The 16,761-nt window shown below is 46.6% G+C and overlaps 1 protein-coding gene across 1 annotated transcript; it reads left to right on the top strand.

Moving 5' to 3' along the window:
- The first annotated feature begins 1,524 nt into the window (after window positions 1-1,524).
- Window positions 1,525-13,941, top strand: TESMIN (testis expressed metallothionein like protein). Its single transcript, XM_036861608.1, has 6 exons — window positions 1,525-1,587; window positions 1,894-2,446; window positions 6,649-6,807; window positions 8,910-9,030; window positions 10,892-10,968; window positions 13,846-13,941. The coding sequence occupies exons 2-6, from the start codon at window positions 1,967-1,969 to the stop codon at window positions 13,939-13,941; spliced, it is 933 nt and encodes a 310-aa protein (XP_036717503.1). The 5' UTR covers window positions 1,525-1,587; window positions 1,894-1,966.
- The last annotated feature ends 2,820 nt before the right edge of the window (window positions 13,942-16,761 follow it).

The following is a 16,761-nucleotide window of genomic DNA, read 5'->3' as shown; positions in this document are numbered from 1 at the left end:
TTTCTATGGAGTCCTGCCCTGTAGGTCATAGGCACACAGGAAATGAATTCTCCAAGAACTGGACAGTATTTCAAGGCAAGTATGTTTGTAATGAACTAGCGGTTGGGAATATATTTTAAGTCGTTCACATGGCAGGAAAATTCCAACAGTGAGAATTTAATTACATTATGTTCTTTTAATGTCAACTTTTTTTTTAAAATTTATTTATTTTTGGCTGTGCTGGGTCTTCGTTTCTGTGCGAGGGCTTTCTCTAGTTGCGGCAAGCGGGGGCCACTCTTCATCGCGGTGTGCGGGCCTCTCACTGTCGCGGCCTCTCTTGTTGCGGAGCACAGGCTCCAGACGCGCAGGCTCAGTAGTTGTGGCTCACGGGCCTAGTTGCTCCGCGGCATGTGGGATCTTCCCAGACCAGGGCTCGAACCCGTGTCCCCTGCATTAGCATCCAGATTCTCAACCACTGCGCCACCAGGGAAGCCCTTAATGTCAACTTTTAATATCCCATTATAATTTTTCAGATAAGAAAGTCCCAGCAACTTAAAGCTGTGCCTTAAATTTCCGGATTGTCGACTGTGCAAGATTTTCTTGCGATTTCTTGAACGCTGATGTGTACAGCCAAATAGTGCATAGTGCTGGTGTGCCTTGGTTACTACTGTTTGACTTTAGGAACGTATTTTTGTCGGTGAGATTAGAAAGCGAATGTCTTACTTTTTTTTTTTTTTTTTGGCCGCGCCGAGGGTCTTGAGGGATCTTAGTTCCCCAACCAGGGATTGAACCCAGGGATTGAACCCTGGGCCTTGGCAGTGAAAGCACGGAGTCCTTGGGTTGCTTACATTGACAAGAGACGCCTAGAGCTCCTCCCAAGCTCCAGCACCAAGGACCTGAAGTGCACGCTAGGTTGGGAACTTGCATGTGCCGATCCCTGGCCCTCCACCCACCCGCGGTGCTCCGTGGCGGGGCGGGCTCTGTCCTGAGGAGCTGGAGGGCAGAAAAAATACACGGTCAAGACTAAGGTCTGAGGTCAAGCCAGGGAGTCCCACCCAGTGCTGCCTCAGACTGGCCTGGGGGCTTCTGGTTCCCCACCTGAGCCTGGAGCTGCTGGTTCCCGGAGTGTCCTTCCCTGACCACCTCCCCTCAACTGGCCGGTCCCTGGCCTCCGGCCCCGACTCCGCCCAGCTCGCCCCGCCCACCACCATTCAGCACTGTCACGGGGGCCGCCTCCCCCGCCCCATCCCTGCTTATCCCCTCACACTTCCGGGACCCGCCCATGCCCCCACTCACTTCTGCGCCCCGCCTTCGCATCACCCCCCAACCCCTCCCACCCTCTGACCCCGCCTCACGCGCCCCGCCTCCGCCTCGCCCTGGCCCCGCCCGCCTCCGCGAGCCCCGCCTCCGCGAGCCCCTGGCCCTGCCCCAGTCCGTGGCCCCGCCTCCTCCCCAACCGCCAGTTGCTCGGCCCCGCCCCGCGGTCGGCGCTCTGACAGCTCCCGGGGCCACAGGTGTGCCGTCTGAGGAGGCCTGACTCGGCGCCCCTCCGGTGCCTGAGACCCCGGCCGCCGTCGGGTTTCCCCGCGGTCCCCGGCCCGGCCTCGGGTCTGCAGAGGGGAGGGGGACGGTGGGCCCCCTAGTCAGCCTCGAGGGGGGCGGCGGGACCCCCTCTCCAATCGTCCCCGTCAGGGGCGGCGGGACCTCCAGGTCTGCCCCTCGGGAATGACAGACCCCCGCCCCTTTCAGCCCCAGTCGGCCGGTCGGGCCAGCAGGGCCCCTTGTCCGGTCGGCCTCGCCGGGGTGTGGGGGGGGTTGGGCCCCCTAGGCCGGCCCCTCGGGAGCGGCGGGCCCCCCGGGTCGGCGGCCGGGGCGGGTGGGGGGCCGCCGCCTGACTGGACCGCGTCGTTGCAGGTGCGCGGTTCCCGCCGGATCCCCCTCGCGCCGGGTGCGGGGCGATGCCCGGGCCCGGGGGCCCCTAGTGGACATGGAAGAGGCCCCTCTGCTGGGCGGCATGTCCAGCCCCGAAGACGAGATGGTGACGGACCTTTTCAGCGCCGAGAGTCAGTTTGTTCCTGAAAACCTTCCCCTGAAAGCCCCGGTGGCGGTGAAGCACGAGGCAGACGAGTTCCACGTCCTCAACGACGCGTACCTGGGCTCCGCGGACCCCAGAGAGGCCCTGCTGCCCGCCTTCAACGCCCCGCTCGGCGGGGACTGCAGGAGCCACGTCAAAGTGGAGCGGCTGGTGGATGAGGACGGAGATGAGGAAACGCTCGGGGAGTACGCGAGTCTCCCCGAGCTCAGTCCCCTGGAAGACGCCGTTCTTCCCGCCGCCGCCTGGCAGCCGCAGGCCTACGACCTTCTCTTCCTGTCCTCCCTGCCGACCCCGCACACGAGTCCTGCCGTCGGGCCCCCGGACGCCTGGGCCCAGGAAGGAGCCGCCCACCCCGGCGTCCCCGTGATTCCAGTAAGACCCACGTCGCACAATACCCCCCGCGCCCCTGCCCTAGTGGAGACGGGAGACTTCCTGCTTCCACCAAGATCGTTCACCTGTCAGTCGCATCCCTGATGGGATTCACTCATCCCCAACAGGGCGCATCCCTTGCTAAACGCGAGATGCATCACCCAGCCAAGCCGTTCTACCTGAAGGTGAATTAGGTCCTCGGTCCCTGGTTCAAACCTGGCCTAACCCGGCAGAGATCATGCAACAAAAGAGGAGGGAAACAAGTAGATTTTTTTTTTTTCCCCCTGCCAGGCGTGTGGGAGCTAAGCTCTGCAGCCAGGGATCCAACTACAGCGCAAGCGCGCAGCCCTAACCACTGGACCACCAGGGAAGTCCCTAGAAAGTTTTTTTTTTTTTTAAAGAAATTCACGTTCTTGTATTTATTTATTTATTTATTTATGGCTGTGTTGGGTCTTCGTTGCTGTGCGAGGGCTTTCTCTAGTTGCGGCAAGCGGGGGCCACTCTTCATCGCGCTGCGCGGGCCTCTCACTGTCGCGGCCTCTCCCGTTGCGGAGCACAGGCTGCAGACGCGCAGGCTCAGTAGTTGTGGCTCACGGGCCCAGTTGCTCCGCGGCATGTGGGATCTTCCCAGACCAGGGCTCGAATCCGTGTCCCCTGCACTGGCAGGCAGATTCTCAACCACTGCGCCACCAGGGAAGCCCCCTAGAAAGTTTTAAAAGCGGCTTTAGGAAATAAACCCTAGTGTCTGTGAAAACAAATGCAGTGCGAGTCTTCACGTGCTCACCTTTTACATTTTTCCCCCTTTAGATTGATAAGGGTTGTAATTCACAGCCAAGACTCACAGTTAGTGCTTGTGTTTGGTGAGCCTTGAAATCAAGGCGTTAGAGCTGCCCTCTGCTAATAGGTGGTTGTTCCTCAAGCGAATGTAATATAAATCAGAGTCTACATGAATTCATGGTAATTGTCAGCCAGCTACCCTCTTTTGCTGTGGATAACTACTGGCAATTTTCTGCTTTGTTCTTATTTGTTTATCTATTTATTCTGAACCCGGACACTGGGCAGTGAAAGCACAGAGTCCTAACCACTGGACCTCCAGGGAATCCCCCTTTTCTGCTCTGTTCTTGCTGAAGCTAAACAAATCAGTTTTTAAAGGAAACAAAGGATCTGTAAGGAAATGTGTACTGGCCCCACAAAAGGATCTAGTTTGGAAAACTAGATTACTCAGCTGTTAAATCATTTTAGTAAGTCATAAATTAAGCTTCTGTGGAACAGTTTTGAATTGGTGTTGAGATGGCTGGAGCCTGACTTTGTTTGCGTATCATAAGCCATAGCAGCAGGAGCTTAGACTTCTGTTTTCTGGTGTTCTTTTAGCATAATCACTGCTCCTTAGTGCACAGGAAAGGTGGGGAGGAGAGGCTGAGGCCTAGAGAAACCACAGAGCACACCTAGTCCCACCAGCCTTCAGCTGGTGCAGAGGTCTTCCTCGGAATCTTTTTCAGATGGCTTGAAATGTCAGACACTCCATTTTGCTACCAGACCAAACGTGTGTCCCAGCACCTTTTGCCTGTTGGTCCTAGCACGGCTCCCTTCCTGTACCAAGGGGACTCAGTGAGCATTCACCAGAGCAGGAAAGGAACTAGCTCACGTTAAAATAGTAAATTCTCTTTAAATGTAATTCAATTTTAACAAAATAGAGACTATTTGGATGATATTTCTTTTGTTTTTTGAATTTTTATTGACAATTTCCTAATTCATTAATAAAATGAAAAAGATTTAGCATGGGCATGTTTGTCTTTTAAACAGAGTGGAATTATTTTTCAGTAACTATTCAGGGTCAATTGCTAATTTCCTTTTTCTAGAAATTCATTCCCACATATTGACCTCTGTTTATTCTGTAAAAATAGGATTTTACTATACTGTAAGTAGTTCAGATATCAGTTGCATGGGGCTGAGGAATTGATATATTTACTGTATAAGTATTTGTTCATTACAGGGAGATAAGTTAAATCTAAACTTTGCTGATGTGGGACTTCCCTGGTGGTCCAGTGGGTGAGACTCCGCGCTCCCAATGCAGGGGGCCTGGGTTCCATCCATGCTTGGGGAACTAGATCTCACATGCCTGCCGAAACTAAGAGTTCCGACGCCGCAACAAAGATCCTGCGTGCCGCAACTAAGACCCGGCGCAGCCAAAATAAATAAATAAATAAATAATTTTTAAAAATAAAAATAAACTTTGATGATGTGTACATGACAAATTCCCCAAAGCAGAAAGCAGAAGAAAATTGAAAACTTTCTACATTTCTATAAAATTTGAAATATCTAAATAAAGTTATAACTTGAAATATAGCTAAATTTTCCTCTGTCTTTTGAAAGATTTATACCTAGATGCTAGTCTGCTGTGCTAAGGGATTTGGCAGTCCATGAAAACTATTAATTGTTTAGATCCCAGATTTTAAGTTAGACGATCTCCAAGTTTGGAGTCAACACCCACACTTTGAAAGATAGTTGTCTGTGCTGTGATTTTATATGAGGTCTTCAGAATGTTACCATAGAATCACCATCTTCTTTGAAGGACTTTATGACCTGCCTCCTGGCCTCTGGGGAAACTCACCTGTACTGTCTAATAGGCAGTCTGGGCAGGTGGAGGTTAAGGAGGGGGAGAGATGATGTGAGTGTAGGTCGACTGAAGCTTCCCAATCCTCCGCACATTATCAAATCTTAAAAAGAAGCACCCTGATTTTAAAACACTTAAATCTAATGGTTATTATTATTATTATTATTTTTTTTTTAATGCTATTCTTGTCTGCTTACATTCTTTTTATTTATGTATGTATGTATGTATGTATGGCTGTGTTGGGTCTTCGTTTCTGTGCGAGGGCTTTCTCTAGTTGTGGCAAGCGGGGGCCACTCCTCATCGCGGTGCGCGGGCCTCTCACTATCGCGGCCTCTCTTGTTGCGGAGCACAGGCTCCAGACGCGCAGGCTCAGCAATCGTGGCTCACGGGCCTAGTTGCTCCGCGGCATGTGGGATCTTCCCAGACCAGGGCTCGAACCCGCGTCCCCTGCATTGGCAGGCAGACTCTCAACCACTGCGCCACCAGGGAAGCCCTATTATTTTTTTAATCATCGAGAATTTTTAGTTTTTTAAATTCTGTTGATTTTCAGTGACGTCATTGGTGTCTCTCCCTATTTTTGGTAATTTTGCTGGTGTGTCACTGAGTCGTTGCAGAGGATAGCTTAAAAACAAAGTTAAAGTTGGCAGTTATTCCCTACCCTCACTGTTTTCATGTTAATTATTGTCCTACCATTCAGTTAGGGAAGCTCTACTATTTAATTATAAACATTACTCTAAATACATTTTAAGTTACAATATAAATATTACTAAAACATCAGCAAGGATGTCAGGCTTCTTGATGAAAAAGCCAAACGATAGACTAGAACATTAATACAGCCTAATGAGTGTGCTCTGAAAGTGGCAATAAAGGAGCAGCATTTCACACGGTTTTAAGGAAGGTCCCACGAGGCAGCCAGCTCCTTTGGAGTAGGGGGCTGTCGAGGAGCTCAAGGGGCAGCTGACCAACTGCAGAATCTTCTCAAGTTACTTATACTGTGGTTTTTTTTTTTTAAATTAATTAATTTATTTATTTTTATGGCTGTGTTGGGTCTTCATTTCTGTGCGAGGGCTTTCTCTAGTTGCGGCAAGCGGGGGCCACTCTTCATCGCGGTGCGTGGGCCCCTCACCGTCGCGGCCTCTCTTGTTGCGGAGCACAGGCTCCAGACGCGCAGGCTCAATAATTGTGGCTCACGGGCCCAGTTGCTCCGCGGCATGTGGGATCCTCCCAGACCAGGGCTTGAACCCGTGTCCCCTGCATTGGCAGGCGGATTCTTAACCACTGCGCCACCAGGGAAGCCCCCTATACTGTGTTTTTGAAGCAGCAAGAGGGCCACATCAAAATCACATCTCCACACCTTGTGGGCAGACGGTCCTTGTCCTCGGGGTCCTTGATCCCTAGTGAGGCTGGGCAGAGGACTTGTCACCCCATCTTGCTGCCCCAGAGAGAGAATAATAGTCGGGAAGAGAGGACACTGAGAGTAAGGGTGCTCTTTACTTTAAAAATGTAACTTCTACAAAGAATTTTCTGTATTATGCAACTGTAAAGTACAATGTCCAAAATGTGATTTCTAAAATAACGTTTGCTTTTTTAGGTTGAAATCAAGGAAGCAGGTGGTACTATCACAAGTAACAATCTGGAGGAAGCAACTTTTCAGAACCCTCTGGCCCAGGAGTCCTGTTGCAAGTTCCCAACATCACAAGAAGCAGAGGATGCCTCTGGCTGCTCTCATAAGAAAGACTCTAACCCAATGGTAATTATGCCAAAGAAAATGTGTCTGACTGACATGATACTAAATGTTTGACCCTTACCATTACTAAGTCAACAGTAATATATTTTCAGTCATTATTTTTCATTCTGTTTACTTGTCGTATCAGCATTTTTGGTCGTCTTATCTATGAAAAGAGGGATATAATTAGAGCCTTTCTAATGTTTCTGTCACGTCTAAGATTCTCATTTCTACTTGATCTTAGCAAATCAAAGATTAGGACACCGCTCTCTTTGTTAAGGAGAGAAGCCGTAAGTCACGTCAGTCCATGCAGACCCGGGGTTGGCCCAGGAACGGGGCAGCTGGCTGAGCTGCATGGTTTGGCATGTTGCTGGGATGGTAAAGCTCCAGTTCTGTGGCTGCAGCACAGAGGCTGCTTTCCTTCCTGCCTGCCTCCAAATTCCTAATACTAACTAACACGCATGTAAGATAGGTAATCAGTAACATTTGTGGTTTATGCGATATTTTGGCAGGTTTGTAATTTCATTTAATCCTCTATCAACTCTGTAGGGTACGCATTGTTTTTATCTACATTTTATGGATAAGAAAACAGAGGTGTGACGTAGTCTTCTTGTAAGTGGTACGTTGAGGACTCCAGGTCTCGGTGTGGTGAGGACTGGGAAGTGGGGGGAGCTAGGGAATCCAGCCCCAAGCAGTCTTTTAGCAGAATCCGGAGAACCAACGTTTGCCGTCCCCCCAGCAGCTCTTTATTCCGATAAAGGAGGCCTTAGCCCTAAGGCATACACTTTCACTAGAAAATACTTGAAAATGAGCTCATCATGAACTTTGGCTTAGCTGTGGCATACACCAGTACTCGTCTCTGTCCATGGTTCTCCTCAGGCCCATGGGTTCTGAGAGCAGAGCTTTTCCCGGACACCTGGAGCAGGTGAGTAGGATGAGAGCTCTTCCAATTACACCAGCCTCCTGAGTAATGTTAGAACGCTCCCAGGAGGGACAGGGCAGAGCCCAGAATTGTGCAATAGGCAGAGGCCTGGAAAGTCCACTCTCAGCCTTTCCCCCCAGTTTGTGCACCTGTGTGTCTGTGGCTATAACTTTATCCTCTAAATACAAATAAAATTCCAATCAAACATGAATGCTGGCCTCTTATCCAATGTCAGGATGATCTGAAGGTTTGACCCAGTGATCAGCACCTCATTAACGTAGGCTCTATGTGTGTTATTTTGGTAACATTGATCCTTTATGGTTATTTGGGTTTTCCTGTCTGGGAAACCCAAAGGCAACCTAACAGCAGAAGCCATAGCTTCTCTGGGTATCTGTAGTTTTACCATCAGAATTAGAAGCTATGTGCAAGCAGAAACAGTGACTTCTCCTACCTTCATGTTCAAGTTACATTGCCACAGACAGGGCTGACTGGTGTGGTTGACTGACCAACTCACACGGCTCACTGAGGATTTATTTATGGTCGGAACCCAACTAAGTGATCTTAGGGTGCTAGTCAGGCCCATAAAGATTGCCATGGCTTCTTAGAATTTTCCAGTTCTTGGATTAACCTTTCTAAACTGCACTTGTAGGAAATGAAATAAATGGGTATTTTAAAAACACCCTACATGTTAAATAATAACATGTGCATGTGGCAGGAAAGAACAACTGCCGTAAAATTGACGATTATTCTAAGTATCTGGTCAGCTACAGCAATGGAGTCAGGGGGGCAAAGTCCTTCGTATAGTTCACTCGACCTGAATGGGGCCGGGGCTGGGTTGGCACACCCTCTCCATTTACGATGACCACGGAGTACGTGGCCAGGTGACGGAAACTCGGGCTCACAGTCACCTGTTCCCTACCCTAAACCTCAAGGGCCAGACACCCGCAGAGAAAGGCGTGAGCAGGAACTTCTCTTAACACACTAAGCACATCTCACAAGACATTTCCCAGGGGTTTTGCCCTGTGGTGCCTCCAGAGAGCACGTTATTGCAGGGTAGGAAACTGAGAACATGTCTATAGTTTACCGCTCTCCGTGAAAACTTAAATTCTGGATTAAAACTGTGTTCTCAGATTTAAGTTTACTTAGGTTCATATTACTGGATATCTTTTGAAAAATGAAACCTGATCATTATTTTTCATTTTAGGTGATATGTCAGTTGAAAGGGGGTACACAAATGCTGTATATAGACAATTGTGGCACAAGAGAACTAAAAGCACTTCATTTGGTTCCTCAGTATCAAGACCAAAATAATTATCTACAGTCAGGTACAAAGTAAATTAATAGAAAAATATGTCATATATCACATGGAAGTTGGTAAGTGACTATGTTTGGCTTTGTATAGAGAGTAAAAGTGAAATTGGCAGTGAGGCAATTTGGCAATTCCCATAGCCCATATGAGTGAGCTAAGAATAGAAAAAAATATCTTTAGAGATTAATTTATGTACATTGTACTGACAATCTCAAATTCTTGGATAGCTGTCCTCTCCTTCTGCTAGTTGCAGAGAGCTTTGTGATCCTACCAGGTGACTGCTTGTACCCATGAGTGCTGTGGCTAGAGGTCCCTGGGTTGAAACATCAAGCTTTCGCAGATTGGGCGGCGGGTTGACTGTTCAGATGTGGTAAAAACTGCATACGTTTTAATGTAAACGTTTTCATGTAGTCAGTGAGAACTGCCACTCTGCTTTAATCACCATGAGTTCTGAAATGACTATATCAAATGCTGATTTATCTGCCATTCATTTACTCAGACACTTCTTTAAACTGGTGCGATAGTAATAAACGATCTATAAGTACTTGATTACCATCAAATGACTTAGGAATGATTAAAGAAAGGCCAAATGACACAGTTTTAGGATTGTGTTTACAAGGGTTAGACACTGACACTTGAAAACTGGGCACCCATGTGCGCTGTATACATCATCGTGTTACTCTAAAGCTTGGCCTAACCAGAGCCTCTCATTATCAGATGATTCATGGACCTTGTCAATAATTTAAATCAGTATTACATCCAAATGTCATTTCAACGGGTCTTTGGAGCCCAGGGCAAAAAGAAAGAGTGTGACTCCCATTCCATCCTGGTAGTCTCTTTATCCAGGGATAGGACAGGTAACATGCCTTTAAGACATTTACTTTTCTATGATGCAAAGCGCCGTCAGGAGCACTTTGCTGCACACCAGCCATGGCTTTTCCGGCTCCGCTCCCTGTGGGTCAGAGCTGCATCTGCTGCTCTACAGGCAGAGAAGGGTTCTTTCCTAATTCCCTTCCTTCTGGAACACGACAAAATCCTAATGCCTTTAGATCACCCACAGAAGGAAGATTTACATAATGCTCTCCAAGTCTATTTCCTTGTCATGTCATCATAACCGCCCGCCCCAGCCCAGTCTCCTTTGTTTTGCTGTGTACACATGAAATATCACCATAAAATAAATGCATTCTGTTACCGAAGTCTCAAGGTAACATCACTCAAAGGATGCACAGGCCTGGAGCAGGAGATGTGTTCGGCTGGTGGGCAATCAGGAGACGAAGACACATTTCTCCGGCCGCTTTGACTCAAACATAGAGTTTCACAGGGACCTTAGCGTCTCAGGGATGTTTTTCACGGCACCCTGAGGCCAAAGAAATACCTATCGGTTCCAGTCTTAAGTAGTTTGGTCCCAGTAGCCTAATAAGTATTTACATCCTGATTAGTTAGTAACCATTTGAAGAAGAGTGGAGGTAAATTGAAAGTAGTTCATGTGGCATCCTGCAGACGGTGCTGCGCTCTCCCTGAAAATGTGACACATCTAGTGCGTCCCTGGAGAGTTTGGGGCAACACAGGAGGGCACCTTAGCGCACAGTTTGGGAACCTGGGCACTGACAACATTTTTAGCATAGCTATCCCTGGAGGCTCGAGTGAAGGAGCATTATGACAGAGAAAAAGGGTGTAATAAGTAAAAACAACACAAAAAAACCCAAAAACATTGACCAGAAAGGTTTTATAGAAAACATAAATAGGATCTAGATAAGTGTCAATGACTTTGCACATGTTAAACTCAGGATACATGATCATTTTTGTACTTTCTTCCATGTGCAAGTGGAAGAGGAACAATATATGCTATCAATTAATTGTAATTGTCTTCCTTACAGATGTCCCTAAACCTATGACTACTTTAGTAGGAAGATTTTTGCCAGTACCAGCAAATTTAAATCTCATTACACAACAAGTGAGTCATTGCTTTAATAAAAAAATACAATAGGGCATTATTGTCTCTTGAAATATCGATGGTCGAAGTTTTTATTACTCGGAAAATATAATTTATCCTCCGTTTTACAATCAGCAGTGAAACCAAGTATTCAATACCTTCACTACCGGGTCAGACACTGGGAGTAGTGGAGTGAGTCTGAGACCCCATTCTCTGCCAGCCCTGTGAGACTGCCCGGCCCTTTCCTATAGCCTCTGAACCCTGGTTCTGCCTCATTTGCTGAACGTGTCCTTTGCGGTCCTGTCACCCATTAGCATACACCACCCACATGGTCTAGAATATCTCTCACCTTCCTCAGTGTTAGGGAAATGCTCTTTAAAAGTTTAAAACGCTTTTATGATTACACCATAATATGCATAGATTAAATACAATTATAAGAAAAATGTGCTCTTTTCCTTAAGTCTTGTTTTTTTTTAATTTTTCAGTTTTGACAGTCTAGGGTTGTATTTTTTTAAATTAATTAATGTATTTATTATTTATTTTGGCTGCGTTGGGTCTTTGTTGCTGCACGCGGGCTTTCTCTAGTTGCGGCGAGCAGGGGCTACTCTTCGCTGCAGTGTGCGTGCTTCTCGTTGCGGTGGCTCATTGCGCAGAGGTGGCATTTAAAGCCATGAGACTAGAGGAGATCTCTGAGGCAGTGGGTATAAATAGAGTGAAATATTTGCTGAGTGAGTAAATAAATACTTCTCGAATGATCCATCAGCCAGGAGGGGCGAGGAGTTAATCAGGGCCGGAGATGAGTGTCAGCCTGATGCTGTGAGCGCCTGATGCAAGTCTCTGTTGATGCTGCACGTAGGCCTCTACCTCCTGGCCTCCTCCACACCACCGGCCTTGTTTTGCTAATGGTTTCAGCCCCAGTCAGCAAGACACACGCTGGACTTGCTTTTCTACCGCTGAGCTCATGCACTGAAAGCCCCCTTTGGACCATAGTCTCCCTCTTTCTGCTCCTCCCCTCTTTTCCTTGTCTGTGTTTAGACCGACCTCATTTTGGCTCCCCCTGACCTCTTATCCAGTGTGGACCTTGGGGTAATTATTTTAGCAACACATTTGCTGCAACCCTAGAACCCCTGGCTTCCTTGCCAAACCCCAATTCTGTATATTCTTCAGCACTTTGCTACTCAAAGTGCGTGCGGTGTGTGGGCCAGGAGCATGGGCATCACCAGGAAGCTTGTTAGAAATGCAGGATCTCGGGCTCCAGCCCAGACTCACTGACACAGAATCTGCATTTTAGCAAGATCCCCAGGTGGCGTGACAGGGAAGCACCCTCTTAGGGTTTATTTCTTCCATCCTAGGCAGTTCGACATTGCCGAGGAAAGTCATGGATTCTAGCATAAAGCTGCCCTAGATTTACCACCTATGTAGTACTGAAAAGACATCTCTCTTTCTCTGCTTTACTTTGGGGCAAAATAAGCAAAGGAGAAAAAGAGTAATTGTATCTGGTTTATGCAAAGAATTGTCTCAACCCCGAGAACTGTGAAATCCTTTCTTCAAAAGAATGCAAAACTTTGGACTGCCACCTGGAGACGCTGGCCCAATAATTAGGTGTCTGGGTGACTGCAAAGGAAACAGTTGCAGTAACCTGTGAACACTTCCCTCCAGTAAAGTGAGTGAGAGGAGAGCAGAGCCCCCCAGCTCTCGGCCAGACCCAAGAGGGCGGGTCCTGGGGGTGACTCCTCCGTGGGACTCGGGGTTTGGGGTGGGGGGCAGATTTGTAATGAAGGAGTTGGACCCAGAGTGGTTTCTCAGTGTCTCCAGGCCCCAGCAGGGATTACACACAATTTAAAAAGAGGCAGAAGAGAGAGAAGAAGGAAGATGAATAAAATGTGTTTTTCCAAGATGATACTTTTTCTTTCTTTCTTTCTTTCTTTCTTTCTCTTTTTTTGGCCTCACGGCTTGTGGGATCTTAGTTCCCCAACCAGGGACTGAACCCGGGCCCTCGGCAGTGAAAGCGCAGAGTCCTAAGCACTGGACCGCCAGGGAATTCCAAGACTATGCTTCTTAAATAAAGCTTATTTTTAAATTTCAAGTTTTCAGGGAGGAAGGGACAAGGATAGGATGTTTAACTGTGATATATACAAATAATCTCAAAACCTAAATTCATTCAACACTTTAAATTTCTTCAAGATTCTGATAAGAAGAAAATTAGGTCAGTGTTGATTTTGCTACCCTTTCCTTTCCCTGTGAGCCATGCTAATGGATAATATAAAGGAAAATGAGAACGGAGAAAGCAAAGGACATGGATAATGCAGAGATTATGACATTGCTTTTGAATTTGTTAAAATTGACTACAAAATTTTTTATGACTAGATGAAAAAGTAATGGTTGCCAATGAGACTTCAGATGTCAAGATCTCTTGTGTTGTACTAAGAATATAATAATAATTAAAGAACATTTTTAGCTTACAGAAATTTGTAGTTGAATTTATTTCACAATTTGTAGTTCATCAAAATGAAAAAGATGCCCGTTGCAATATCGCCGGCCAGCCAACTGACAGCTGTGTGTACTGCTTGCCGGCTTGTGGATGGCCTGGCCCAGAAGCCATGGCCCATTTCCGTCTCTGTCCACAGTCAGGGCTTTCTCACCCCAGGGCATCCTGTGGTCAGGTGGGGTGAGATGACTGGGCTGGGCTCCTCCCACTTCTGCTGAAGAGCCTCGGCCGGAACCTGCTCAGGTGTTAGCAGAATCATGGTGGTAATAAGGCCTGGATGAATGTAAAGGGATTGTGATGTAAACCTCCAGAAGAAAAAGAATCATTTTTATCTGTACCTAGGGGCTGATGGGAATAAACTTTCAAAATGTATACTAATTCAAATTATGCTTGCCTTTGACTTTACACAGCTTGATAACGGAGCCTTACCATCCGTAATCAACGGGTCTGCTTTCCCTTTGGGATCAACTCTTCCGGGACCACCAAAAATAACTTTGGCTGGGTAAGGATTAAAAGCAATCAATTGTCACTTACTTTAATGTAAGAGTTTAAGAGGCTCTTGGGTACATTTGTGATTTTTTTGCTGAGTTTTAAAATTAGCTTTACCTGCAAACCTTCATGACTTCTAAAATACGATGTTTATATTCAGCAGTGCACTAAGAGCGTTGCTGCGCGTGTCTGGTTTGTGGTTGCTGGAAAGACTGGTCTGTAGCCTCCATTTGCTTCCACTCTCCGTCCACCGTCCGCTGTCAGTGTTGCAGAGGCTTGCTGCCCTTCCCAGCTCTGTCTTGAGTTCACGTTGATTTAAGCTTAGCTGCTCTGTTTCTTTTTTGCTGTCATCAATATAAGTAATGGTGTGGCAGTCACTTAACGTCACTAATGTCGATGGCAGTCTTTATGTGCCTTTATGGCCGCCTCTGCCTGCTGCCTTCCCTGTTCGGTCAGTTCACGTTCAATGGCAGGGGCCGAGGCACACGGTCTCCAGGAGGACGTGGCTGCACTTATCTGGGGCCTCGTCTTGCCATTTTAAAGTCATGTCTATAATTGTAACTAATTAAACTAACCAAGCTGGTCGAACCTCTTTGTTGAGTTAACGAGTAACATTCATGTGCTATTAGTAGACGGGGCAGCCCTTTCTGTTCATGGAACCCTTTAGTTGGTGATGGAGATCAGTCTCTTCCTGCCTTCCGAAGTTTGGGGCACACAGCCTAATGCAGATGTACATCAGAGGACCCGAAAGAAATCAGGGCAGGCAATTCAGGAAACGTAGACTGTAGCCTCTAGAGCCTCCGGGCTCCTGAAGTGTCTGCCATCAGGCACATCTTCACTGCGGCGCTGGTGAGTGTGAGGAGAGTTGTCCGGGGCGGTGTGAGAGGCTTAGGTGGAGTTCTGGAGACTTGCTGGAATTCAGCCAACACTTCACCTCTGCGTTGTCGCTGAAGAGTGTTGGTTGCTCACATGATTTGCTGCTGCTTCGGTCTTAGCTGTTGGTTGTGGAGCCGGTTGATGACTCTCACTTAATTTGAGGGACTAAGACTGTAGGAGCCATTCTCCTGGCTCCCCTCTTGGCGCGACGGATCAGCGAGGGTATGGTTGTTGTCATTGTAATTGGTTCTATAATCACGGCTCCTAATGTTTCTGGACAAAACAACTATGTGGGCAACCTCTAGATTCTGCTGGTATGTAATACTGCCAGCATAGTATTACACCATATACCCAGGACGTTACGATCCTGAAGATACTCACTTTATCTTTCTTGTAATCTGGGAGCATCTGGCCAACAGTATTGCACCTCTATGTGCTTTAGCATGTCTAGCACATTCAAGGGAATTTGGTGTTTCTAACACTTTAGTTCAAGTGTGTGCTCTCAGAGCGACGGTGCCACTCGAGGTTTCTCTGTGTTGTAGCTGATACACGTTTCCACAGAGGAGCAGTAGTGAGGAAGTTTTCACTGCAGTGTATTTCTCCTTTTTCCCACCCTCCCCCTGCCTTCTTCCCAGTCTCTACTAGGTTTTCTCTAGCGTGAAGGAATTATGCAGGTCATAAAATATTTTTCTATTATAAATGATGTGCCAGGAACAACATGAGCTTTGTTTTTGTATTTTTTTGCTGCAAATAATTACTTGATTTGATGTCACGCCACTGAATCAGCCAGATGATTTTTATCTCAACATCCATAGTACTGACGGTGTACTGGAATCTCTACCAATTTATTATTTGTGGTGAGGGAGCTGTCAGGAAGCTGTTTGCTGGCTGTTTCATTCCGTATGAGTTCCCAACCACAACTAATTTGCTAGACCTCTTTACCTCTTTAGATGTTTTGTTAGGCTTTTTTTTTTTTTTTTTAACTTCCACAAGATAAGAGGGTCAAGCTAGGTCTGAAGACATCAGAAAGGAAATTCTGTCAGCCCAATATGGTTTAAACGTTCTAAAATAGTAGATGACATAGAAGCAGGCCAGCTTGGGCCTTACGGCCAGCAGTCCATATGGATGAATTCACCCAATCGGCATTCTTTAGAGATAGGTGGTGAACTGGCTAACTTATTAACTACCTTATCATATGAATAAAAATTCATGTCCTGTCACTCTGCATAGCCTTAACAATCTGATTATCAGTCAGGCGTTAATGTGGATTTTGTTACATCATTGATGCCTTTATTTTTGGTGACATAATGAACATTATAATATTCAAGAGTCCGCTTCTCTGGAAATTTTTTCTTAAAGATGAGGTCATATCTCACCTGTGGTACGGTTTATTTATAATGCTTTTCTGAGGCAGAGTTGTCCAGATCTCTTCTAACCCTTTACTTTTCAGATTGGCAAAAAGAGTAGTCAAACATTATTAGAGCCATGGAAGTGTTTTCCCAGTTTAGTCCATTACAATGAACTTGTCCCTTTACTGTCCCCTCAGGCGCTCTGTGCTCATCCCTGATGTGGTGTCTTTGCTCGTGCTGTTATTTCAACTGAAACATCCTTTTGTTGAATAACAAAAAACTTCACACCCTTGAAAGTCAATGTCAAGTTCTACTTCTTTCAGAAGTAGTTTGTTTTGTTTTTACATCTCTATTAAACTGCCCCTGAATATTATGTCGTTTGCAGTCAGTATCATATAATTTGATAGTTGATTATATAATATCTTCTGTTCTCTAATTTTTCAATTGTATATATCATCTCATGTCCCAAATTATTTGGTGGATTCCTCTAGAACAGGCACTGTAAATTTTAAAAAATATATATTTTTTGGTGTTCCCCTGAAGCTTTTACGACAGTCCTGGCCACATGGTGATCTCTTAGTCAGTGCCTGTTGGCATCTTCCTGACACTGCA

The sequence above is a fragment of the Balaenoptera musculus genome, chromosome 8, assembly GCF_009873245.2.
Source record: "Balaenoptera musculus isolate JJ_BM4_2016_0621 chromosome 8, mBalMus1.pri.v3, whole genome shotgun sequence".
NCBI lineage: Eukaryota > Metazoa > Chordata > Mammalia > Artiodactyla > Balaenopteridae > Balaenoptera > Balaenoptera musculus.
Note: the sequence above shows the minus strand (reverse complement) of the source record. Positions and strands in the feature narration are given on the sequence as shown.